The sequence below is a fragment of the Gymnogyps californianus genome, chromosome 1 (genome assembly GCF_018139145.2).
Source record: "Gymnogyps californianus isolate 813 chromosome 1, ASM1813914v2, whole genome shotgun sequence".
NCBI lineage: Eukaryota > Metazoa > Chordata > Aves > Accipitriformes > Cathartidae > Gymnogyps > Gymnogyps californianus.
This window is the reverse complement of record NC_059471.1, coordinates 156,787,613-156,812,487: the sequence shown is the minus strand read 5'-3', so window position 1 is coordinate 156,812,487 and position 24,875 is coordinate 156,787,613. Positions and strand designations below refer to the sequence as shown.

The window sequence follows — 24,875 nt, the reverse complement described above, 5'->3', positions numbered from 1 at the left end:
CCGCGCTCCGGAGGGAAGGAGACAGGGGAAATCCTCTGGGCCTCCAGGGGATAGGGTGCAGCCAAAAAGCATTTAGCAGCGGGCTGCAGGAGATGTCGGGGAGCCCGGCTCTGCAAGGAGGGGGGGATGTGGCTAGGCGGTTTTGCAACCACGATGTAGACCGGATTGTGAGGAAATGCATCCTGGCTGGCACGTAACGGAGAGCTGCAGCACCTGGAGACCTCTGGTAAATGCATACACAATACTGATAAGGGGGGACCCACCCCGCTCCCTGCCATCACACACACCTCCTGAGACACTCACTGAATCCTCATTTGGGAATTTTTCAGAGCTTCTGGTTTTACTAGAAAAGCTTCTCTCCATTGCTCACTGCTCCCTCAAATTGACTGGGACATCCTGAAGCAGCAGGGCAGGCAGGGAGCTGGAGGCCAAGAATAGTCCCAGTGTCCTTGCATGGGAAGGGGCATCCCTGCCCAAACCAGAAAATACCCAGCACCGGGGAAGCTGCTACTCTGCAAATACTGGCTAAAGGCAGAGGCGGGAAAGAGCAGTCTGAAAAGCAGCCAAAGTCCATGGCCCTTTGAACTTGCATCATGCCGGCCAGGGGAACCTGCCAACTTTCAGTGCAATGAGCCCTCTTAGTTGTGGCTGCAGCACAGCCAGGAATGGATGTGTGTGGTGCATGTGTGTGTGTGTGCACCCCAAGAAAGTGTGTGTTTCTGAGGGCGAAAAGGTGTTTTTAGATGGAGGCAATGTGGGACATCTGTGCATATCTGCATATGGTTGAAAGGAGTGGGGTTGCACAGTGCTGCAGCAAGAGCCCAGAGCAGGACTAGTAGACCCAAAGCTCAGGTGCTCACCCAGGGGCCGGGGAACCAGACACATGGGGCAACTTGAAACCCAGGTGGGAAATCCCAGTTAGCAATGTCGCTGCAGGGCGACGAACCCGTGCTTGGTATGCTGAACTAGTACTTCAAAGAGGACAGGGAAGCTAAGGCAATTTGGACTCTGAAATGGTCCAAGGTAACCAGTACTGATGCAATTGTATGTTCATACTGTACTGGCACTGCACGCACGCACACACACACACACACACACACACACACAGCGCTTTGCTCCAGAACAAGAGAATTTGGGAATTCCTCCTGGCAAGAAGGAGCTTTGCTTCCCCCAGCCAGTGCCTTTTGCTACCAGGCAACCTCTGACAGTCCAGGCTGATTAAACAGTGAACTGGTGGCAATACACTGGTGATATTATTATGATTATATAGCAATAAGAGTAAGAGATAAGCTTGCAACATAAATAGAAAAAGCAGGGGATAGGAGGAGGCAAAATAGTTAATTATGAGGATTTGGCATGAGCAGTGTTTTGCATACTCAATATTTCACTTTGCCTTGCCATTACTGTCAGTGTAGAGTGAACAGAGAGTGTAATACATAAGAAAAGGGATGGAATAAAGGAAAAAAAGACTAAATGCATGTAAAAGCCACAGAGAAGGAAAAAACATTGATTAAAGGCTAGTGAAAAGAGAAGGAAAAAAGAAAGAAAAAGGAAGGCACAAACAAATGACAGAAAAAAATAGTTTATGACATTGGATGCCACAGTTATTTTGGCCAGCCTTAGGACATGCATTTAAGTTTTTTAAAATCTGGTTGAAAGATACACCAGGTAGCAAGACATGGTGTGTGGGGAAAGTAAACAAGACCAGTTGCTAGAGGCTGTGCTGCTCTGCACAGGGACTACTATAATCAGTGTTGCCACCATCCTCATCTCACAGCTTTTTTTTCTTGCAAGGTGCCCTTCAATGTCCCTATCATGGATAGGACTGTGCCTGTTGCTGCACAGACACAGGACACAAAATACTGCCTCCTGTAGTGAACTTACTAGCTGAGCAGTTAAAAAATAGTCGTTTTTATACTGCTGGCAATTACCAAGGTTAACCTCCTTTTCTCCTACTGCCCCATCTCTCCTTGCCCCAACCTGCTGCCACGGTGTCAGCAGGGCCCAGCGTGTTACACGTGTATTGCATTTGGCTGCCTACCTTGACCTGCCAGCCCATACCACAGGCTTGCTGATCATTTCAGAAAGTAACTTTCTACCCCCGTGTACAGCTGCAGGATGCACAAACAAGCAGCTCTTCTGAAAAAGCTATGTATTCATGCCCAAAGCACAGAGTTACTTCAGATGTACATTATACAGTCGATAATTTCAGTGGACTGGATTCTGACTCCACAGTCATGGGGTTCAACATGGGTTCAGACTGAGATCCCTGAAAGCGGCTCCACTCAGTTTCCCTACTATAAGGCTGATCGGATTTAGCAGCTATTGGATTTTGTAAGTACCAATAATTCACAGTAAGTCTTTGTTAGTATTCACCAATCTGAGTTTGCACTGGTGCCTGCAGTAGTGCTTCCTCAAGGCTAAAATAAATGTAAAGAGATGATTTCTCTTTTCCACAGAATTTATCTTCATCACAAAAACATAGCAAGGTTACCTGCCTTGACATAGTTTGTCTTGGTACAGAATTCATCTTTCCAAATAGCAAGACAGATACTTGACCAGTTGTTTGTTTTTTTCACCTGCCCTCCGGTATTGGGCTACAGCTTTCCATTATTCCCTCAACCCCTTTGGTGACTCTTTCTAAACCAAATCTGGGCTTTTTTATATCAAACCTTTACCAATCTTTCCTGAAATCATTCATGCCCCCCCACCCCATTCCCCTTGTAGCTCTCCATGGCTGACACTATATACAAGCACACATACATCTTCTGCCGTTCTTCTGTATCTCCTGCCCTCTAGCTCTGGCCTACTCTTCCCTGCTCCTTTTCTTCCTTTACCTTCTTCCCTTTTTCCATGATCAGACTCATATCCCAGCGTGAGGTTCACGCAGCTAGCTCCTGTCTCACGCTTCCTTTACACCGGGTCTCTCTCTCCAGTGCCTGGTGTGTGTAGCGCTGTCTCCTGCTCTCTGACCTTTTGGATGCAGCCCAAAAGTTCCTACTAAAGGACAAATCCCTCAGCTGCTGTGCTGTGTCACAGCCCTCCCTGGCTCATGTCTGGCATCCAGAGAGCGGATCCTGGAGAACGTCGGATCTCTGGTCACGTGGAGCAAGCCCCGATGGGAAACCCACCTGAGGGAGAACACGCGCACAGCGGTGGGAATGGATGGGGGGGGAGGCTGAACTGAAGACGACGTGTTGACGTGCAAAAATGAAAACAGCAGCTGATGTTGACCAGGAGGAGGAAGGCTGTTAATTCAAAGCATGCTGCTCATCCACGTTAGGCGCAGATAGAAACAATATGCTGGAGAGCCGCTACGTGCCGGGGTGGGACTTGCAGGGGCTGGCTGGCGTGGAGCGGCTTGTCCATGTGCCAGGGGTGGGTGGGGGGTGTGTGTAGGGAGAACGCCCCCTTGGCATGGTGTCCAGGGGAGGGAGCTGGGGAAGGGGGGGGGGGAAGGGGATGGCTTTGCCTTGCTTGCTCCACTTTAAATACCTTTGCACAGAGCTCTGGCCACTGCAGTAAGGTCAGAAGGCTTCACCTGCAGCGGTGAAGGGGCCTCCCTGTGTGGGCATTGCTGCCTCTGCAACATGGACGCACAGCACTGCAAAACGAATGGTGACCCTTTCCAGGTAAGCGATGGGGTTTGTGTGCCTGCTCTTTGCAGGGGGGGCTGTGATACCTCCCTCCTGCCCCTCCGTGCTTGCAAATCTTGTCCCCAGCTCTCTGAGAGGCAGTATGACCCAAGACGGGAGGAACCAACGTGCCTGTCTCGATGGTTTGCCTGGTTGCCACCGTTCTCCCTTTTGGCAGCCAGCATACTTATCTGTTGTTAATTGTGCTTGCAAAAGTGCAGTGAGAACGAAAATGAACATTGCAACAGTATCCTTGCATATATGGCAAAGAGAAGAAGCAGAAAAGACCAGCAGCTAATTAGAGGTCTTAAACCTGTGTGATGAAAGCAAGCTGTCGTCTTCTGTTAAAAGGACAGCAGTTGAAGTTATGTGCTTTTCTGGTGGAGCTTTTTGTTAAATTTTGATGTCCCCTTTTTTAATGTTTACTGACTTACTTTGAACCCTTTGCTTTGGGAAATACAGGAAAGTCCTGAAGCCCGTGCCTTTCAATTACAGGCACTATAGTTACTGCAGTGGCAAGTGACATAACCTGAGGCCAGCATGGTTAATTATTAGGACCAAATTCTGCATCTATGTGTCCTATGCAATGCCACTGCTGAAGCCAGAGACAAGCTGCAGAAGATGTGCAAAAAAAGGCTTCAGTTTCTACAAGCCTTTTTAAGAGCAAAGCAGCCAAGGAAGCCTGGTTTCCTACTGCTTTGTGTGCCGAGGCTGAACTCCCAAACAATTCTCTAGGGTCTCACCTTGCTACTTTTCCAAGTTGTATAATCGCTTGGTCCCAATGACATCTATGGGAGCTGAGCATCTAATGCCTTAAGAAATCTGACTTGGAAACTATTTCCATTTCCAGAAGTAACTAAGGAATCTTATTTCCTTTGAAATATTCCCCCCCCCTTTTTTTTTCCCTACTCTTTTGTATATCTAGTAAGTTTGGAATTTAAGACACAGAGGTGAAATTTTTCTCTCACTGAAAATGCAAGCAAAACTTCCTCTGGCTTTAACAGTGTTGGAATTCACTCTGAAGGGCTTTATGTAACCAGCTGAGAAATGGATTAGAAGGCTGACAGGTCTGTGTTATTGACCTCCAATACTGCCACGTGTCAGAAAGGCAATATCAATGTGCGAAGTGATTAACTAAAAATGCAGATTTGCATTGCGCTCAGGTAAACCCATCCTTGCATCTATACATCACCTATCTTTGAGATTGTACTAGGTCCAGGAATGGATGTTCGTGTTCATCAACTGGTTCCTATTTTACTTGCTGAAAAAACAAAGGAGCTGGAAGAAAATTAGAGCTTAATTTATTCCACACTACATTTATAAGTTACGTATACCTGTCGTATAGGCAATATTTCAATGACAATGAAACAATTTGTTCAATGCTTAATCATAATCACAGTAACAACAGAACAGTAGAACTACCCCAAAGTTGCAATTCCTCTCTATATGTTGGAAAACAAAAAATTAGAATTAGAGTTGAGAATGGATAAACTGTGATCAACAGTTAAAACTATGTATAGGTACTATGAAAAGCTCAGCAATAAATGTGAGTGCCTGTGTGTATGTTGATGTATATTACCTCCAGGGTATATGTTGATGTATATTGTCTCCAGCGTGTATTGATGTGTATTGCCTCCATATATATTGATAAGAACTGGGTACCAGGAAAGCAATCATTTTACTCTTCTTTCGCCTTGCATTGAAAGCTGTCATCTCTGTGGACAGACTCAGGCATGAACTAACATTTGTACAAAGATCTTCCAGTGAACTGAGTGCATATGCAGATGTGCAAGAAGTTAAGCAAGTATCAGTCTGTTTGCAGGATTAGTGCCTACTCCCTACTGCAATGTGTCTTACTTTTAAGCATCAACATAAATCAATTTACAAGAGTGGAAAAATGAGTGAGGACAGATTGAAAGTGGCTGATCTCAACACATCAAGGCTAGTGACCAATGAGAACCTATCTGGGTTGGAAAGAAGGTTTTTAACGCATTTTTGGGTAATCCCATGGTATAAAGAGATCAATTAACATCAGAATTGTCTTGCAGGACTTGAACCTTGCGTTATATCCCCTGCAGGTGTCCAAACCACAAATTCTTCCTTTGTCACGCAGATTCAAGTCAACCTGCCATAGAAATTTGTCCTCACAGCATGCCTTGGCAAGAGTATTTTAAATACATAACTGCATAGCTTTTAAAACAGTTCCAGTGCAGATCATGAAAACCAAATTCTCAGTCCATTGGGCAGACACTGGTGTAGCACAGTTCTGTCCTTAAGATCAGTTTTGGTTGTGGTGGTGGAAAACAGAAGGGCAAAGCAATGCATGGACGGTATTTCAGATGACAGTTTTGGTTACACTGTCATAAAATTTCTGAACTACTGACGTTTGGTTTGCCTTTTGACAGACTCCTGTCATTGTTTTCCCTTGTGGTTGCTTGAGGTGTAAATGGGTTTCATTAGCCAGCTGCCACATCACTCCTGACTGCTTTTCCTCTAGGTCCCCACCACGTAAGAGCTGTGCTGGCTCCCTGGCTGGGTGAGGACCCAGGAAACACAGAGATGCTGTGGGAAGTGTCACAGCTAAACAGGTGACAACTTTCCCTCTGGTGCATAAAACCAGTATTTCCACTACAGTTCCCACTAGAGGTTCCCCATAAAGGTGGAAAACATTTGGATAACCTTTGCAACTTCTGGAAATAAAGCCAGATAGAAAAATCTGTTGCCAGTCTCTGGCAGTAAGTTCTCAGGTTAGCAGCAGCCTCAGAGACAGCCTGAAGAGTCAGCAATTATTTACTTTACAAAAGAAGGCAGTTCCTTATAACACTGCTTCAGAAAACGTAGTCCCACCAAGAATTTTATGGCTTCAGGGCAGCTGGATTTGATTATTAATTTGTCTGCTACAAAGACTGTCTTTTCTAAGGACAATATTTGGGAACTGAGACTCTTTATACTCTGATTTATATGTTAAATTAAGCAATAGCTATAATGAGGACATGCTCTGACTGAAAATACAGATACAAAAATTGAATGGATACCTTGAGTTAAGTTTTGGCCCAGGACTTGTTACATCAGTACCTGTCTATGTTGCAGATGTCTGGTGTGATCCCTGAAATACCAACCAGGGACAATTTGCCCAAGGCCAGTAGAAGTTAAAACTCCCCCAACAAATACGGCATTAATGTGACTTCCAAAAGTTTGTGATGGTTGTGCATCAAATTTACTCTGACATCAGAAAAATTAAGCGATTCTGGAAATCTCAGCAGGCACTTAACTGCCATGTCAGGTACCCAGATAATTTTGAAAATCTGGCCTCACTCCAGGACTCAGTTTCCTGTTTCTGAAGTGGCGAAATAGCTCTTCCCTACTTAACAGGGGTTTTGTGAAAAGAAACACATGTACTGAGATGTACTAAGACATTCTGGTAACGAGAACCATGAAAATAATTAAAATAAACATTCTCCTTGCTTGGGGATACTGGAAATTGCCTTTTGGAATTTGCAGAGCAGAAAATCAATAAGAGAAAGGGAACAAACGTAAATGAAAACATGTCTTGCCCTAACTGAGTCTTTACTCACTGTGGGATTTAGGGAAGATCTAAATGTTTGCTCCAACATTTTTCCCTTTTTTTTTTGTTGTTTTGTTTTTTTTGTTGCTATTTTGTTTTTAAACCACTTTCCATATCCCCCTTGTGAATACCACCTCTCCTGGGGCTACCTGGAAGGTACAAGCAGAACTGAAGGGAAACATAGATCATGGCCTGCATCTCTGCACAGAGCTCATCTACATTGCTCTGCTTAATCCTGAGTGTTAATGAAAAGAAAGCCTGAGGGAAGGTCTTTGCATTGTAGCTGAAACCAAAGTGCAGTAATGTTTCCAGTCATCCCTGAGCCTGATACACTTGTGAGGTGAAGCAAGGCAGAGACAATATTAGACTATTTTCATGTCCTTTTTGACTACCTCGCTCCCACATGGGGCCTAGTTTGAGAGAAGGGATTTGTGTCTCTACCATCGTAAATCAGAGCAGCCCCAGAGCTGCTCTACTTCTGGCAGCAACAGTTGCCTTGATTCCCACTTAAAGCAACTTTCTACCCTCTTTACATTACTGATGCCATGCAAAAGGGAAATGAAGCAAAGCAAAACTGACTCCTAGGGTGAGTGTAAATCTTTTTGTTTGTTTGTTTTCTTTCAGGAATCTATGTACATTGAAGAGTCCTCAAATAAAAATGGTGTGATTTCTTTGATTTTCTCTCTGAAAGAAGAAGTTGGGGCATTGGCTAAAGTTCTGCGCACATTTGAGGTAAATATTTTCCTTCAGGAGACCTGACCGGGTCTTTACATTTTTGTGTTGCAACAACATTTGCTCAGGGTATTTGTGGTCATGTGTATGATTCCATTTCATAACGGGGGAAAGCAGCATGCATTTCTTTTCTGGGGTTAAAATCCCTTAAAGTCTTGGAGCAGAAGTAGCCTTTTAAAGTTAAAATTTGATTTCAAACTTTATAATTGAAACCTCTACTTTTAATTGATATGAGGGTGGAAAAAATGCATTTTCTCCATTTAAGAAGGAAATATTCCACTGTAACTGCTTGAGTAAGAGGTAGAAGTGAATTGGGCCACGACCTGAGATTGACATCTGAGTATGTGTATGTGTATGTGTATGTATATGTATAGAAAGGCAAATATAACCTGCGTGTGAGCCGTATGACTCATAGTGCACATCTTGCATGAAGTATTTCTACTGGGGGCAGCTACCATCCTCTTAGCCCTTGTCCATCTCAGTAAATCTGATATAAATAAGTCCACCATCTCCCACCAGTGGTACTTCTACAGAGAGGGTAGAGGCTACCTACAAAACCGCATCAAAATGACAGCACTTCGTTTACACCAAAGGGACTCAGCAACTTGTACTGACTGATTTGGAAAGCTTTTGGGGAAATGAGCCATTTACCTTTCAGGACATTGTGTGCCTATTTATTCTTGCAGAAATATTTCCCAGATGTCATGGATGCTGTTTAAAAAGCACGAAATCCTTGCAGTTCAGGATGGTTGTGTTGCAACACACACAGCTGTGTACTCTGTGCTCCCAAGAAAATACACTGTTATATTGGTTTTGTGACTTCTTTTTTTTTAGAACATCATCATGTAATAGTTGTGCCTGAAAGCAGCTCTTTCTATAGAACACTGTAAAAAGTTGTGGCCTGCATACTTTCCATTCGTAAACAGAATTAACTAGGAAATGAAAGGTTTGTGTGGTATTAGTACAAATGAAAAATAGTTATGAGTTGTAGGACATATTTGATTCATTAAGATGAAGGGAAATTCATGCCAATGACAGCAGAGCTAGTCTAAATCTGTGAATTGACCACTGTAATACAGTCCTGCGAAATGTCCGTATGTGGGTGGTGTGCATGCCTGTAAGCAAATTATGGAGGCTGTTGATATTCTCTGGTTAAATGCATTGCTGTCTACTAACCAAATTACTGTCAGCTCTAAAGGAAAATCTGCAGGGGAGCTAGTATAGGAAAGAGAGAAGTAGCCACTTCTTGGATGTGACTCTTCTTGCCCCAAAGCAGGTACCTAAACCAGACCAGCTGAGCGATGGTTTTCCCCAGGGACCCTGATGGCAACTAAGGGGTGGGGCTCAGCTAAAGATGTCTGCAGTGGTGGCTGGGTGGTTTCCCATCCCAATGAAGCCAATTCTTTCTGTGCAAACTTGCAGTCTCCCCCGGCACCAAGGTTTGACAAGAGACCTGGCATAGGTGCTCTTATATCAGTTTTGCATGCTGTTGACAATGTAGTAGGGAAACAGGTGGGTGGCTGGAGGAAAGGGATTTAATGGTACAAGCCTGACCTGCAGCTTCAGCTCCTCAGGGCTGTCATTAGTGAATTCATGAGCGTTGGGGTGTGTAAACCAGAGCAGCCCTTAGGCTTTTCTAACTCAGTGCAAAGGACCTCGCCCTGTGTACAGCAGTGTAAGACTCATGCGCGTGCACGGCTGAGATAACCTCCACCCTTTCCCACCTGGGCCATAACCATGGTGTCTCAAAGACATAGACTTTGTGCTCAGTGACATCCGCAGCAGAGAGGGGGAAGGTGGTGATATGCAGGTGAAGGGTGGCGACAAGGAGGAAGACCTCGAGAGGATTTTTTCCTTTCATACCCCTTCAATGCTTAATAAAATCAACTGTGAGATGCAAATTAGCTACACGAGTTAGTTCAGACTCTCTGTTGGTGGGCTCCTCTGGGCAGGGAGACCCCTCACCTTGTCCTCAGAGTTTCTGTCGCCAGCTTGGCGCTGGCCTGGGGAAACGCAGTGGGTTTGTCTCAGAGCGGCGGCACAGGGAGGAGATGTGGGGACGGCTGCTCTGGTGGGGACGGCTGCTCTGGCTGTCATTGCCTCACGCAACCACATGAAGTAGGAAAAAGGAAAATACAAAAGCCATAAAATATGACCAGACTGTTCCCTGGAGCAGACGCGGCACTGCAGTCGTCAGTCCCCACGGAGGGCCAGACCTTGTGCGGCCGCTGGTGCTGATGGCCATGCATGGCGAGTTTGGAGCCCCTCTGATCCTTGCTGAGGCTGGGGACTGCCCAGGCTGCCAGGGTCTCTCTGGGCACTCGCGCGTGGGAATGCAAGCGGAGAGCATGGCTCAACCATCTCCTTCTCCCAGCTTGTGCTTGGGAGTGATTAAGAGACAGTGCCTCCAGCACTGGCTTTGAGGATTTTGCCTCTTCTCTAGCCAATCTATAAAATTACTGTGGGACATGAAGGGGGGAGGAGGAGGGTTAAATGAGCTGTAAATATGAAAGTCTTGAAAATAGATCCTCTCTCAAGACAGGGAAGAAAGCACGGAAGCAAGATCCAGACTGAGACACAGGGAATTGAGGGGATAACTAAAGAAAGGAGAGATCTCACGGTGCCACCAGCAGCCAGGCTGCCTTTCTGTAAAGGAGGTGTCTGTGTGGACCTGGGCAGGTTCATCCTCTCCTTGGTTTAAGACCTGGAGAAAAAATTTCTGTCACTCAGAGGGCTGTTCAGTCACTCTTTTGTCCCTGCCTGGGATGCAGGAGCAGCTCCTCACACCCAGGTTTGCATCCTGCCCATGTCCTGTGCTGGGGTGAAACTTGGCCAGGCATTAGCCCCCACCACAGCTTGATCTCCACAGGAAGCAGGAGCCCAAAGGGAGCTGCGCTGTGCTCCAGCCTGGCCCTGCACCTGGATAACAGGAGGTCCAGGACTGCTGGCTCATCAAGCACCACGGCTGCTCCCCAGTCCAGACGTAATCTGTACTCACCTAGGAGGCAAGCCTCCTAGGGAAGGAAGTAGAGTCCAAACATAGCCCAGATGAACTGGGTAAGCTTCCATTGTGGACCAGGATGGACTAAACATAGGGGAGCCTTATATCCAGGTAGGTGAAGGCACAAGGCCAGTGGCTACAGAGAGAGAGCTCATGGCACAGAATTATGTCCTGTAACTGAGACACCAAGTTTAAGAGAATTTCAATGTGTTTGGGGAAACATTAATGTTTGTCCTACTCAAACATCCCTCAGGGTTGCTCATGCAGTTGACAGAGTGCTTCATGTTCTCACGTTTGTTTTTTTGCTCAAAGACCCAAACTCTTGTTTTCTGTTCAGGTCCCAGTTGCACACAAATATGTGGCTACAGTGACAACCGTTGTTTTTCCTATGTAGCTTGAAGGCTTTTTTTCTGAGGAATCCCCTTTATGTATTCAGCTCCTTGTGTCTGCTGGCTTTATGTCCAGAATGTACTTGATTATATCCACTTTATTCTTATGTTTACTATTGATTCATATTCTCTCTAATACGTTTCAGTGTTGGGCCAATGCATGATGTCCAAAAAGAGCAAGCAGTCTGTATGGAGGAAAGGCTGGACCCTCAGAAGGGCAGGCAAAGACTATATGGCTTTTTAAGCTGAAAACATTTCTGTCTCTAAAAGCAAACCCAGACCATGTCTATGGAAGGATTCAACATCCACTTTGGGTGGGAGGGGAGTCCTTTCTCAGTCTCACACACAAAAATACGCAGCACTCAGGAAGACCCTCCAAACACCAGACCTCAGCGGGCTCCTAAGCTCTTCTAACCCCTGGCTCTTGTCTCCCTTCTGTTTTGTAAATCCTTGCCTGGCTGCGTGAATCTGCTCCTCCTGGACTGCTCTGTACCCAGGGTGCCCTATGCCACTGTTGACAGTACAGTCCCTGCAGCCCCTTCTCCACCTTCCCTGTGGACTGGCAGTGTCCGCAGGGCCAGACTCGCACTCTGACATGTGCTGTAATGTAATAGCAGCTCAATCATGTCCAGCAATAAGCAGATTGTTAAAATTGAATCCACTTTGCTTCCACATTCACTGCTCTGTGTGTATATTGGGATGTGCTGAAGATTCACTTTCTGCTTATCAAACCCAGTTATTTTGCACTTGAAAAGCCTATTTGTCCATAATCTTTATTTGTCCTAGTGTGCATACAGCTTCCTTATGGGTTCTGCTTGGGCAACACCTCTGTCCTCATTGCAGGCTTGAGGGTGGCTGTAGAGACAGCATAAACCCACCAGCAGAGTCTTTACACCAACTTCATTTTAATAGGACCCACTGTACACTAAGGCACTGCTTCGTGCAGCCATATGCTATTTATTTTTCTTATGCTATTACAGAAGTTGATAACTAGGAAGCCAAAACTCGAATAAATACTTTAGTCTGAAACAGAACATCACACATAAGTAAAATATCGTGCTTAAAATCAGGAAGACAGAATAGTCATTGTGGAACTATGTTTCTTTTTTGATTCACTAGGCACATCAAAAAGTTACAGAGTACAAGTCCAGGTCAGAAAAAGACAGAAATTTTCCAGGTTTTTTATCAAAACTGAAAAAGCAAAGCAGAGCATTTTGGGTTAACCCAAGTGTTACACTTGATGAGAATGTTTGTTTTTCTCTGTCGTGATAAAAGCCTATCAAAATTGAGATCACTTTTTTAAACAACAAAGTCCATTCTGAAAGAAGAAAAGTGAAAAAAAAAAAGCTGTTCCCCCTCAAAGACTGGCATTTCCAAAGTTAAATTAATCATTAAAAATATCAGAACTAAACATTTCAATATGTAAAAAGGATTGCCCTCAGTTTTAATTGAAATTTTTCCACATGAATTTGTGAATACATTAATCTCCTCTGAAGTTCTTTTCCTGATGGATTTACAAGTAGTAGAAGACATGTCAGCTGTAGTATGTGGCAAACGTTGGGTTGGAATATATTACAAATTTGCTCAACCCATTCTCAGAGAGGAGCTTTTCATCTCCTCTTCACTGATGTGACCTTCCCAAATACAGAGCAGGACTTCAGTATAAGGTCCAGCCATCAGTGGTGTTACAGTGGGTAGGGCTCTAGCTCAAAAGCAGTACCATCGATTTGGACTGAGTAGTACTTCTGCTCCCAGAGTAAGTTACTGCTCTGTGGGAGGGCTGGATGGGAGTAACAGGCTGTACTAAATGAGACCCTGCACTTTCAGAGCCAGCAAAGATGACTGTGGTCTTTTTCTGTTTAGGAGCTTACTTTATTCAACAGAAAGTCCAAAGTGACTGTTATCTCTTTGTCCCTCAGGAAGGTATTGGCTCTGCAGTGTTTTGGGTTGTTTCCAAATCAGGAGAAGCGAGCGGTCACTTTGGCCAGGGGGTGTGTTGGAGGTGTCTGCAGTGATAGGTGAACAGGCCAGGCATGCCTCTACCAAGAGACTTGTTTTTTCATCGTAGTATGCATATGCACAGCTACAATCATTTTATTACACCTGAACCCACTGCTCCAAATCTGTGTCCTCAGTCTAAGCTCTCCTCTTTCCAGGGCCAGGAGAGCAGGACTCCTGGATCTAGTAAACCAACATGAGTTTAAAGAGAGGAGTGCCCTCTTGCTAGGTGCTTGTGCAGTGCCACATGCTGTCACATATGCTTTTTGGTTTGTCCCGCTCCACGTGTTTTGTGGCTGGATTGTGCTGAACGCTTCATACCAAACTTTAGGGTTGGAGCAGAAGTGCTGAGTGATGGACACCAGGGGCTGCTCCAGGGCCGGCTGCCCTTTGGAGCTGTTTGCTGGCACAGGCCAGCTCTGGATCCCTTTGTCTCCGTGAGCTTGTCATGTGAGGAAGATCCCAGCAGATGTGAAGGAGAACATGGGGAAGCACTGTCTTCAGCTGAGAAGCAGGCCCTTGGACAGTAAAGCTGAACCAGATGGCTGCCTTTGCCTTCACTTTGGGAAACCATGGCTGAAGGCATTGCTGTAACTTCCTAACTCCCCTGATCTCCTGTGAAAACTAGGCACTGAGTTTCTAGTTGTGCTTCTGAAAGTGTCCTCCTTCAGGAAGCCCTGAACTAGCCCATGACAAGGGTTAAAAGAACGTGTCACTTTTTTTGTGTGTCAGGAAAGTGCAAGTAAATCCTTGTTTTGGAAGATTTCACCCAAGTTCTCACTGAATGTTGATTAGCGGCACCATAGCGCTGTTGACGGTTCTTCATCTGGTAACAGTGTGGGGTCTCCTGACAAAGCCAAACTTACTTAATGAGAACAGTCATGAAAACAAGCTGCAGATGGATTTCACAGCTGTACTTAGTTTTCGCAACCTTGTACAGGAGCATTTAGTAATGCGTAAACAGAAGGACATATGAACACCATGGGAAGCAGTAGCCCATAACATTCCCAGAAAGTATCCATCCTCACTGAAAGCTTCCCCATGTAGCCATGAAAACACAACTTTTCTTTTCCAATGATCAGGCCATTAAACTCTCTGAGGGTGGGACTAAATTCTCTTGGCAGTCACCTCTGCAAGACTGCTGATGTAGTGTAACGCCAGGCTGGTTTGATCCCGCCAGTGTGGGGCAGCTGCAGCGCGGGAGACGCTCGGTCGGGATGGCATAACTGGAATAACCTGGGGAAGGGGCTGGAGGTGCTTCACAGCCTCTGAGAGGGAGCCAAGGCTGAGGTCCAGCACTGCAGGGTAAGGCAGGCAGGGAGATGGGCAATCTCCTCCTGCATCCACCATTGCCTCTTTTGTAAATTGATATCTGTATCACTAACCCCTGTCATTCAAAAATCATGACTTACACAAAATGGACTTAGTTCTAACTTGATTTTTGAGCACTGAGAACATGTCTTGAGACTTCTTTCTCTAATGGGGAGTGGTAGAGATACAGTTAACTTGGATATTCAAATAATGAAAGCTGAGATCTTTCACCCACAGGAGTGGAGGTTTTAAGAAAAAAAGCAAGAAATTTGGAGTGACTTCTGCTAACTTCAAGGAATCTGGCAATACTGTACCCCTGTGATCTCCATTAGGTGTTACACCTAATGCTACCTGTCGTGGTTTAACCCAGCCGCAGCTAAGCACCACGCAGCCGCTCGCTCACTGCCCCCCCACCCCTGGATGGGGAGAGAATCAGGAAAAAAAACTCGTGAGTTGAGATAAAGACAGTTTAATAGGACAGAAAGGAATGAAAAACAATGATAATGATAATAATAATAATATGACAATAGCAATACTAAAAGAATTAAACTATACAAAGCAAGTGGTGCACAATGCAATTGCTCACCACTCGTTGACCGATGCCCAGTTAGTTCCCGAGCCGCGATCCGCGCCGCCCGGCCAACTCCCCCCTGTTTATATACTGGGCATGACGTTCCATGGTATGGAATACCCCTTTGGCTAGTTCAAGTCAGCTGCCCCGGCTCTGCTGCCTCCCAGCTTCTTGCACACCTGCTTACTGGCAGAGCACGGGAAACTGGAAAGTCCTTGGCTGAAGATAAGTGCTACTTAGCAACAACTAAAACATCAGAGTGTTATCAACATCATTCTCACACTAAATCCAAAACACAGCACTGTAACAGCTACTAAGAAGAAAATTAACTCTGTCCCAGCTGAAACCAGGACATACCCTCAGTCCTCAAGGCAAAATCTGTTCTGAATTGTTAATACTTGCTAAAAAGTATATTAGAAATGGCCTAGTACACTGCTTTGAAATAAATGCAAGCTGAACAGCTACCCCTCCTCTACCAACACGGAAGGACTCCAGCAGATACATGGTTGTATGATAGGATATGTCCATGTAGGAGAGACTCAACCTCTATGCTGGTCATAAACCTGAGAAGAAGTAGGGAAGCACCAACCTGCTGCAAGTTCTTTGCAGCTGCAATGGGTGATGGGGTGAATTCAGCAAAGGCATGTCTAATCTCAAGCCATGGGCTCATCTGATTCCTACCAGCTCTAAAATAGGGAAGGCAGAAGAGACCAATGTTAATAGTTCAGGTGTGAATGCAGCCTCAAACATGTGACAGCCCAGATCTTCCAAAACCGGTTAGGTTAGGAGTTAGGTTCCATCAACAAAAAATAGCTCAGAAATCATGAAGTCCCATAAAATAAATACAGAATTTTTATTAGCTGTCTTTTGAGGGCATACATTGTCAAGATTTCAAGCTCCACTAAAAACCACAGAGAGATTGAAAACTGCTCAAAGTAAACAACTAAACCAAAACATGTCCCCATTCTCCTTTCTCAGGTAACCATTTGTCTCCAGAAGTTGGAGCTTTAAATAAAGCATCAACTACTGTGAGAAACCTAATGCAATTGCAAGATTTGGCAATACTGAGGATACAAAAAAGTTTTGAGCAACGTGAAACTATGAAGATTAAACACTAGATGGAGTAGTTGGACTAGAATGAAATTGAGATTTGTAAAGCCACTAGTAACAGAGTCACTGCAAATATTTTGAAATCAAGGGCTTAGTAGCAAGGCACAGCATATGAAAGCATGTTTCTCCAGGAGTGCCAGTTCAGGGAGCTGGACATATGCTGCTGAATTCTTGCTTTGAAAACAGTCACCAGAAGGGCTCTCCCTTCAGCTTCTCTGCTGTGAGGTCCTGAAGCCCCAGCACAAAGAGGTAACGGGTTGGCTCTACACATTGCTGAGCTGCAGGCACCCCTCAACTAAACAGCAAACCAGCTTCACACTCTGCTGGAAGCTGTTCTGCTTATCTCAGGTATAAGAAAGGAGGTGACTCTCTCCATGAGCTCCTTCCTCCCTGTCTTCTTTTTTTTTCCTTTTTCCCACTCTCTTAGGTTGTGGTGGTACTTTGGGAGGCATTGATGCTCCTGCTGCCTTAAGCATGCCTTGTGCCCACCCTGCAGCTCGTCTCTTCATTCCCAACCCCTGCACCATTCCCTCCATTTTGTGGGCACTGCTGTTTGTGCAGCTGCTCGCTGAGCCACGTTGGAGAGCTGGTACAGCGGAAAAGTCACCTGGTCAAAAAAAAAGGATATAGTTGAGGTACCTGCGTGATCTCTCAAACAGCTCTGCCATCTCCTCGGGAGGGATGCTCAGGCCAGGATGAATACTTGTGGGTGGGGGAAGGAAGCAGGGGATAATGGCCACCAAAAAGAGGTCCATGTTATCACAGCCTCTGCAAGATGTAGAAAGCCCAGTCAGAGATGAGGACCCCATTCCCCCATGAATCTACACAGAGACAGAATACAACACCCCGACACATCAGTGCAAGGTGAAAGTAAAGCAGCACCTCAGTGTGCCTGAGCTGAGCCTTTGACAGGGGGATGTTTTACACCCACTCTCCACCTTTGTGAGTGGCTACGCAGAGCAGCCAAACAGCCCTGGGCTCCAGGTGCAAGCCCCACGTTGCCGCACTGCTCTCCATGGTGCAGCCGTGGCAAAGGGGCCGGCAGCCCCTTGCGCCTGCTCTCTGTTAAAAGCTTTCCAGCCCCGAGTCATCTGAACTTCCAGCTCCGGGCCGCTCCACCTCCCAACGCCTCACCAAGCAGAGGGTACAATGTGCGGTCTGTTTGTGAAATGGGGCTTTGGAGGCCTAAAACAAATTGTCCTCGGGGCCCCGGACAGTGGCAGACATTCTCTCCCCCAGACGGCCCTGGGAGGACAGCATCTCTCAAGAGCAGCAGTTGGCGAATGCGCTTTTGACCTTTTCAACTTATTGTATTGGTATCTAGCCAAACAATTTAAGTTCATCTGTAGCGTGCGACACTCAGGAAACAGAGGAATGACATGCATGCTGTTTCCTACCAAGTAATAAACTGCCTTTTGTGGTGGAGTGAATGAGGGCTTTGCCGCTGATGGCCAGATGCCCCCCTGCACTGTGCAAGCACTGAGAGGAGCAAAGAAAACCTTAAAGGGCTTGAGAAGCTCAAACTAGAGTGAAGTACAGAAAAAAAGCTTCCCTCTTTCTTCCCTGTAGGTCACAAGTAGATCCTCGCAGCATTTCTTCATGGATGAAATCCTGACCCCACTGCAGCAGGGGGTTTGACACTGACACCAGCGGGGCCATCATTTCACCCCATGTAGTTTGAGGTTTTCTTAAGCCTGAAAGCAGCAAAACAAAAGCTTCTCCAGGGCTGCTGAGCACCGTGTGTCAGCTCCTCTGACTCTTCTGCGGTCGATCTTCAGCCTCAAATTTCCTGCAGGGGTTTGTCTATTCCTCCCAGGGGACAGAAGCCCAGACCTGGCCTCGACATGCTGTGGCCACGGCTCCAGTGTGAGCCTGACAGGAAGGTCAGGTGGTAAAGTCAGCACTAACTGAAACCTGTTTAAAAGGTTTTTCTCAAAAAAAAGAAAGCAATGTTTTCATATTCAAATTACAGTGCTCAGGAAAACATTTGAGTTCAGCTAAACTGAGGTAGGTTTTCCTGGATTTGTGTTTAAGTGACTGGAAAAATATGATTTTTAGCTACTTGTTGCTTTACACATTGATATAGTGACATGTCTGAGGTCAGGTACCCACTGGCCATAGTCATTGAGACTATAGTTGCCAATGAACCCTTTCTTCAGAGCTAGGAGGCTCTGCTGCTGGTCAGTGAAGATATTTGGTGAGATGGAATTTGAATTTCCGTGCTAAAGAAAAGACTTTTTTGCTGTGAGAGTGATCAGACTCTGGAGCAGTTGCCCAGAGAGGTTGTGGAGTCTCCACATCTGTGGAGATACTCAAAACTTGACTGGACACAGTCCTGAGCAATCTGCTCTAGTGGACCCTGCCTGAGCAGACTGTTGAACTAGATGATCTCCAGAGGCCCTGTCCAACCTCAGCAACAGTGCGATTCTGTGATTTTGTGATTTAAAACACCCATGTTTTTATTTGCACAAACCTGGGCTGCCTTTTTGGTGCAGATCCACGTTTCCCATTGGATCTCTGCCCAACACCTGCTCACAGCCCTGGAAACTGTGCAGGTGGCTTTGCAGGTGACTGTGCAGTGGCTTGGCAGAAGCTTATCTCACAGAGTGCCCAGCTGCTTGCTTTTCCAACCTCCTTTCAAGATGCTCATAAATACAGCATTCACTTTCTCATGAGAGGGTTCTCTACAGGTGGAACGCCTGCTTCCTGTGTTGATCCTCGGGAAATGTTCTTGTCCACACAGACAAGCTCCCATTATGTACTTGCGGTACTGGAATCAGCATTTACAATACAAAGCCTGTTTATAACTTGTATCCTGCTTCCACCTTTTTCAAAGGTTTATGCCATGCATAGTCTTTACGTTGGTGCTCCGCCAAGGGTGAATCCCGCATCCTTCTCATTCTTCCTTTTTGTCTCTCTCCCTGTTGTGAAAGTCCTCAGTCCAGTGGCCACCAGAGGCAAGTCTCTACTTTTGAGTTATTAGGATTGTATAGTATGGGTTGTTGACTGGCACATGAATTTTAGCTAGTCTTTATGTCATATTTCTTCCCCCAAACCCTGTAGGACCAAAATCTCTCTTTCTCATAGGAAAAAGGTATAAACCTGACCCACATTGAGTCCCGACCTTCCCGTCTCAACAAAGATGAGTATGAATTCTTCATTAACTTGGAAGGCAAGAATGTCCCAGCACTGGACAAGATCATCAAGTCCTTGAGAACTGATATTGGAGCAACAGTCCACGAGCTTTCACGAACAAAGAAGAAGGACACTGGTAAGGATATACTGACAAGGATAACATTAACAAGGACTATTTACGTCACATACTTAAATGACTTCTTTTTCCTGTAGCAAAGGAGTTCCTTTTGGATCTGTATGGCTGCATTTCCCTCCCTCTGCCTATTTTGCCTATGTTGTAAGCTTTTTCATATGGAGATTTTCTCTTAGTGTAAACTGCCATGCCCCATCTTTTGCCATGCTCCTGACTAGGTCTCCTGGGAACTGGTGTTATGGTGTTTTGTTCTCATCTGTCTGGTTGGTTGGCAGCACTCACAGTCTCTTAAATACAGCCTTGTTGCAGTAGCTTGTTACACTACCTGCAGAAGTTAACAGGGATCGATGGGTGATTGGAGTTACAGGCTAAGGGATCAACTTGTAAATCCCTAAGCAATGGTGTAGGAACTTGTAGGTACATCTATTTTCTGCTCCCATTCTCTGCCCTATTTTAAAATAGGCAGCATATATATACACAGCTTTTGGCAAGTCATGCAGGGTGGCAACTTTTGTTCTTGATACACACCTGTAATGTGAAGGAATAACGGGTGCAGGTGGGACCCATACCACCATGTTTAATGCAGATAGGTTAGCTTATTGAGCCTGATGATATGTCCCCTGAATCTCTAACTACCATCCCATAGCCTTTGGACCACTAAGCACTGAAAGCCACTGCAGAGCTTGTACACTTCTAGCCTTTTCCTATGTTCTCTGCCCACACGAGAACTTAGAAGAAGAGAGACAACAAGGATCTCCATACGGGATGCACTACATCTGTCTAGCTACTGTCTGCCCTGATTCAAAAAACCCACAAAACTCGATCACAATTTAAAAAGTCAAACAGTTCCAGCAAAATCTGCAGCTGCATGCATGGACTTGGCTTGTAGATGGTAGATCAATTCCTCTGAGAAATCCAGGCCTTGATTTGCCTTCTTTTCCCTCCCACCCTGTGCCCATAATAAATCTGCTGGGTCTGTTCAGTACCCAGCAGAGTCAAGCCTCTACAGCATCATTCTGTGGAAAAATGTCACCTATTGAAGACTGCCTTTCGCCTTCCTAAGGAAGGATGGCTCCCTGGAGTACCCAGAGAGGTCACCAAAAGGGTGTCCTGGAGACATTTACATTGCCTGTGCATTGTGTGTCACAACTGGGGGACTGCCCTATCTTGAATACTTCTCCCAGAGAGTACTCAAGGTGAAAAGAAGCTGTATTTTAACTTTTAAGTGATGCACAGACCCTGTGAACCTAGTCAGACTTTGCCATCTTGTATAGTGAGTCCATTCAGAGTCAGTCCATATAGAGCCAGCACTGACAGGTAAGTATGTTACAATTGTGATAGGGCATCTTAAAAATAGATGTAAAATTTTAAATCAGAAGACAGGGAGGAAAGTCCTGCAAGGGGTTATGTGGTCTATCCCCTGGCAAAAGGCAGGACCAGCTAAACCACCATCTGCCCTGAGCAGTGGAGATCTCGCGGGCTCCACAGCTCTGCACTGTGGTGCTGCCCTGCTCTGACCAGTCTCGCTGCACTAAGAGCTGATGACTTCTCCCCCTGCCTGCCCTGGACACAGGGAACAGAAGATATTCTTCCTCTTCAGACCAGCCTTTTCGGTCTCTGGTGACAGTATCGTGCCCACCCTCAGCCCTCTCTTCTCGGGACGCCTGGTTTCTGGGCTCGTGACTGGTCTTGTTGCTCTTCTCCGGAGTGTCTCCAGTAGATTAGATAAAACCTAGATGTAACTATGGGCTGTAAGGACTCTATTACTCTGGTGAGCAATTCATTAACTATTTATTAAACCAGTTGTTGCTCATTTGCTGTTTATTTGATGGATCCTTCACACAAAGTCCAGCTGCCTTCCAGATCTCCCTATTCAGGTAGGAACCGATGGTAAAGGGCAGCCTAAGAAAACAAAAATTGACAGTGAAGTGCTGTCGCAGTGCCTTTGCCCTTGCCAAATATCTCTGGGACCTCACAAATCACTCTAGCACAAACCTTGTGGTGTAGCAGAGGCAACAAGAGCCCAGTCCTGTGCAAGGCCTGGTATGGAGTGGTGGCATCCTCATGGGGCAGAGGGAGGGATTGCCCTCCTGCACTCCCTGGGACCGGCGTGCCCCTTGAACACCTGGGAAACTACAATTGGAAATTACTTTCCAATTTTGGTCTCGTGGACACTGGCTACTGGCTGCTGCGGCCCCATCCTTGCGGGACCCTTGCACCTCTGGGCTGAGATGAGAGGAGGGCAGGAAAAGTTCCACAGGATGACCGTCCCCCCAGCTCCCCGCTCTCCTTCACACAGGTGCATGTGAGTCCAACACCATCCACCTGCCTCTCCACTTTTTGGGCTTGTGGATGCCCCTCACTCCTGATATTGAAAATAGGGAGGCTCTGCCACCCACTTTGGTGGGAGCAGGAATAACACTCCATTCCTGCAAGAAATCCCAGGGAGGTCAGTTGTAATTCTGCCTTCAGAGGGCAATAAGGAAAGATTTTGTGAGTTGTCCATGCTTCTAATTCTCAGAGATTTGCTGGAGCTGAGGCTGCTCGGTACAGCTGTGGCTGCCCAGCATCCAGTCTGAGACATACTTAAATGCCTCTTCAGATAACAGATGTGATTTTAATAGGATTTCAGACTTTAAATACTTTAGATCTGGATCTTCCTCTTCCTTCCTAGGAACAACATGAAAGGACATTAATACCTTCTTGAGATCAGTGCTGGTAATCCTTTTACCGTTTCCTTTGTGTCCTACCCATGACATAACATTTGAAGATGAAAAAGAAGGCGGCAGATACTCTTTGGAGTCAGTTCTCTCCATTCATGAGATGAAGGGACAAAAGGTTGATTAGGTGATTTATGATCACGTCAAATCAAAGAGGTTCTCTTTTGGGGGCTTTTTTATTTCCAGAGGAAAGCTACAGGGCCTAGCAGGGCTTGCCATTACTTTTGTTTTTCTAATTATTATTAAGAAGTTAATAATAAACTTTATTAATAATAAAGTTGTGTATAAGCATAGGCCAGAGTCGGATAGAGATACAGGTCTAAATATCAGCCAGGAAAAGCATGTGAGTGAAATTCTGACCTCACAGAAGTCAAAACTCCCATGCTCAGCTGTAGGATTAGGATTTCACTGCATGTTACTGTGTTGATCAAAGGTTTTTTGAGCTAGATTATCCTGTCAGTGCTGCAGAAAGGGACTTGATCCCCTTCTGTTTGAGAGGATAACTTGTGTTTGTTTGTTAGTTTCAGTAATTCAGAAATAGTATAAAGTGGGAGCAATTTATTGCCAAGGAAAGAGAGGAAGATTGATATTTCTTTTTGCTCTTTCCCATTTTCTTTTCTTTTTTTTTTTCCATTTTCAACTTCTCTCATAATTAGTAAGGGTCCAGTCAAACTGAAATCCCCAAAAAGCCATATTTTGAAACGTCAAACAAGCCCTGCTTAGGGGTTGAACTGTGGGTGGCAAATTCTGGGCTGAGGCAGCTACAAGGACAGAGTGAGACTGGAGCAGCCCGAGCTGTAGGAAGTGTGGCTGTCCTTTATCACTGATGGCATTAACAAATAACAGGCCTCGTGGTGCCTTTTAGGTCAGCTTGCCTTTCAAATGTATCCTTCTGGCAAATCTGGTCATAATCCACAGATGCACTTGTGTGAAATTTTATTCCTAAAACACAGAACGAGAGCAATATGCCTCCAGGGAGCAAAATCTGAGAAATATGGTTTATGAGGATATTGTCACACTCTTCTCAGTGGGCAGGTAAAGGCCGGGAAGGTTTTCTCCCGGAGGCAGTCCGGGCTCCCATGGGACCAATTCTTTCACTGCTGCCTAAAGATTCTCCCAGCCCTTCCTTGCTAAGGATTCATTTTGCTCATGCTCATGATTTGAGAAAAAAACCCCTATTTTGCTCATTTTCCTCTAGGAAGCACACAGTGTCATTCTTGGGGCACTGCTTTGTGGACTGTTAGAGGAAATTTCTGTATTCTGTCCCTTCTGTATAGTTCAGTGTTAAACACGTGTGTATGTGCTTTATTGGGCCAGGGGTATATGAATGGCTTTTTCTTTTTTTTTTTTTTTGTCTGGTCACTTTAACTGCTTTTAGGATCTTTTCTCAATTAAATGCAAAATGTAATTTTGGTTTCCCTTTGACACACCCAAGTAGTTACAAATACTTGTATTTGGATCAACACTGTAATTTTAGCTGAGAGCAGGCCAGCAAAATGCTCTAAATCCAAAGGTAGTTTTAGAGCTTCAGATGAGATCGGCTAGCAGTCACTGGCCAAAAGCCCTTTGTAGAGACGGAAAGATTTGTTGTGAAAACACAGTGCATCTCTTCATGGCTCTTTTTGGAAACAAGCTGGGTATCTGCAGTCCACTTGGAGCCCATGAATAAAAAGAATTAAATATTATTCTGTTGCAGCATTAGGGAAATGCAGACAATTTATTGCATTTCTGAGACAGGCTGGGAGCTGAGGTTCTGTAGGGGCCTTGTTTGCTAAACCCTGAGGCTGGCCAAAGCATTCGGGACTGTTTAAAAAAGGGCTAAACCTGGGCCTTGAACTGCTATAAATTGCATAGACCTGTCTTTGACCCTCCTCACAATGGTCCGAATGGAGGAGTTCTGCAGAAGTCCTCGCTGCCCCTGCTTTGCTGCCTCTCATATAAATGGCTTATTAGCATTCTGCTAAGCATTTGACCTCATGGTAATTTGGTCACCACTTGGGTGTCCAGCACGATCCCATAAACGCTGCTGTTTCACTTACAGACAAATCAATATTTATTACTGATCAGCCCACGTTTGCTCCTCAGACCTTCACAGAGGCACAGTGTTGCAACAGCTTGCCCTGGCAATTTATTAATGGCCGTGCAGACAGACAGCGAGTCTGGCGAACGGGCTGGAGGAGGATGTTGCAAACAAAATATGGGATAGATTCAGCCAGGGGGTAATTTGATTTGATCTTTTAAACAGTTGCTGGGGGGGCTGGGGACAACCTCCTGGTACACCACAGCTAGGCAGAAGTCCCAGTAGCCCTTTTGCACCCTGGTCCCTGATGCGAGGGCTGTATGGACTTGGTGCAGTCCCAGGCCTGGGGCTGTGCTCAGGACTTTCGATTTTTGTTTCCACGAGAGCTGAGAAGGCTCAGGACTTTGCAGGACCCAACTTAACATCAGCTATGCTGCTGCAAATAGCACTAAGCATCCTCAGGATTTCCCTTTCACAGCCTGCCCCTTTCATCCAGCTCTGCGAGCTCAGAGCTGCTCTCTTTTAGCTGCTGCCGATGTCTGGGGGGACCTGGGA

General features: G+C 45.6%; 1 protein-coding gene across 1 annotated transcript in view; it reads left to right on the top strand.

Moving 5' to 3' along the window:
• The first annotated feature begins 3,590 nt into the window (after positions 1 to 3,590).
• The window catches only part of PAH (phenylalanine hydroxylase), a 39,127-nt gene continuing 17,842 nt past the window's right edge, over positions 3,591 to 24,875 (top strand). Inside the window, exons 1-3 of the mRNA XM_050903617.1 lie at positions 3,591 to 3,632; positions 7,825 to 7,932; positions 19,400 to 19,583. Coding sequence (XP_050759574.1) covers positions 3,591 to 3,632; positions 7,825 to 7,932; positions 19,400 to 19,583 — 334 coding nt within the window. The remainder of the gene's footprint in view (positions 3,633 to 7,824; positions 7,933 to 19,399; positions 19,584 to 24,875) is intronic.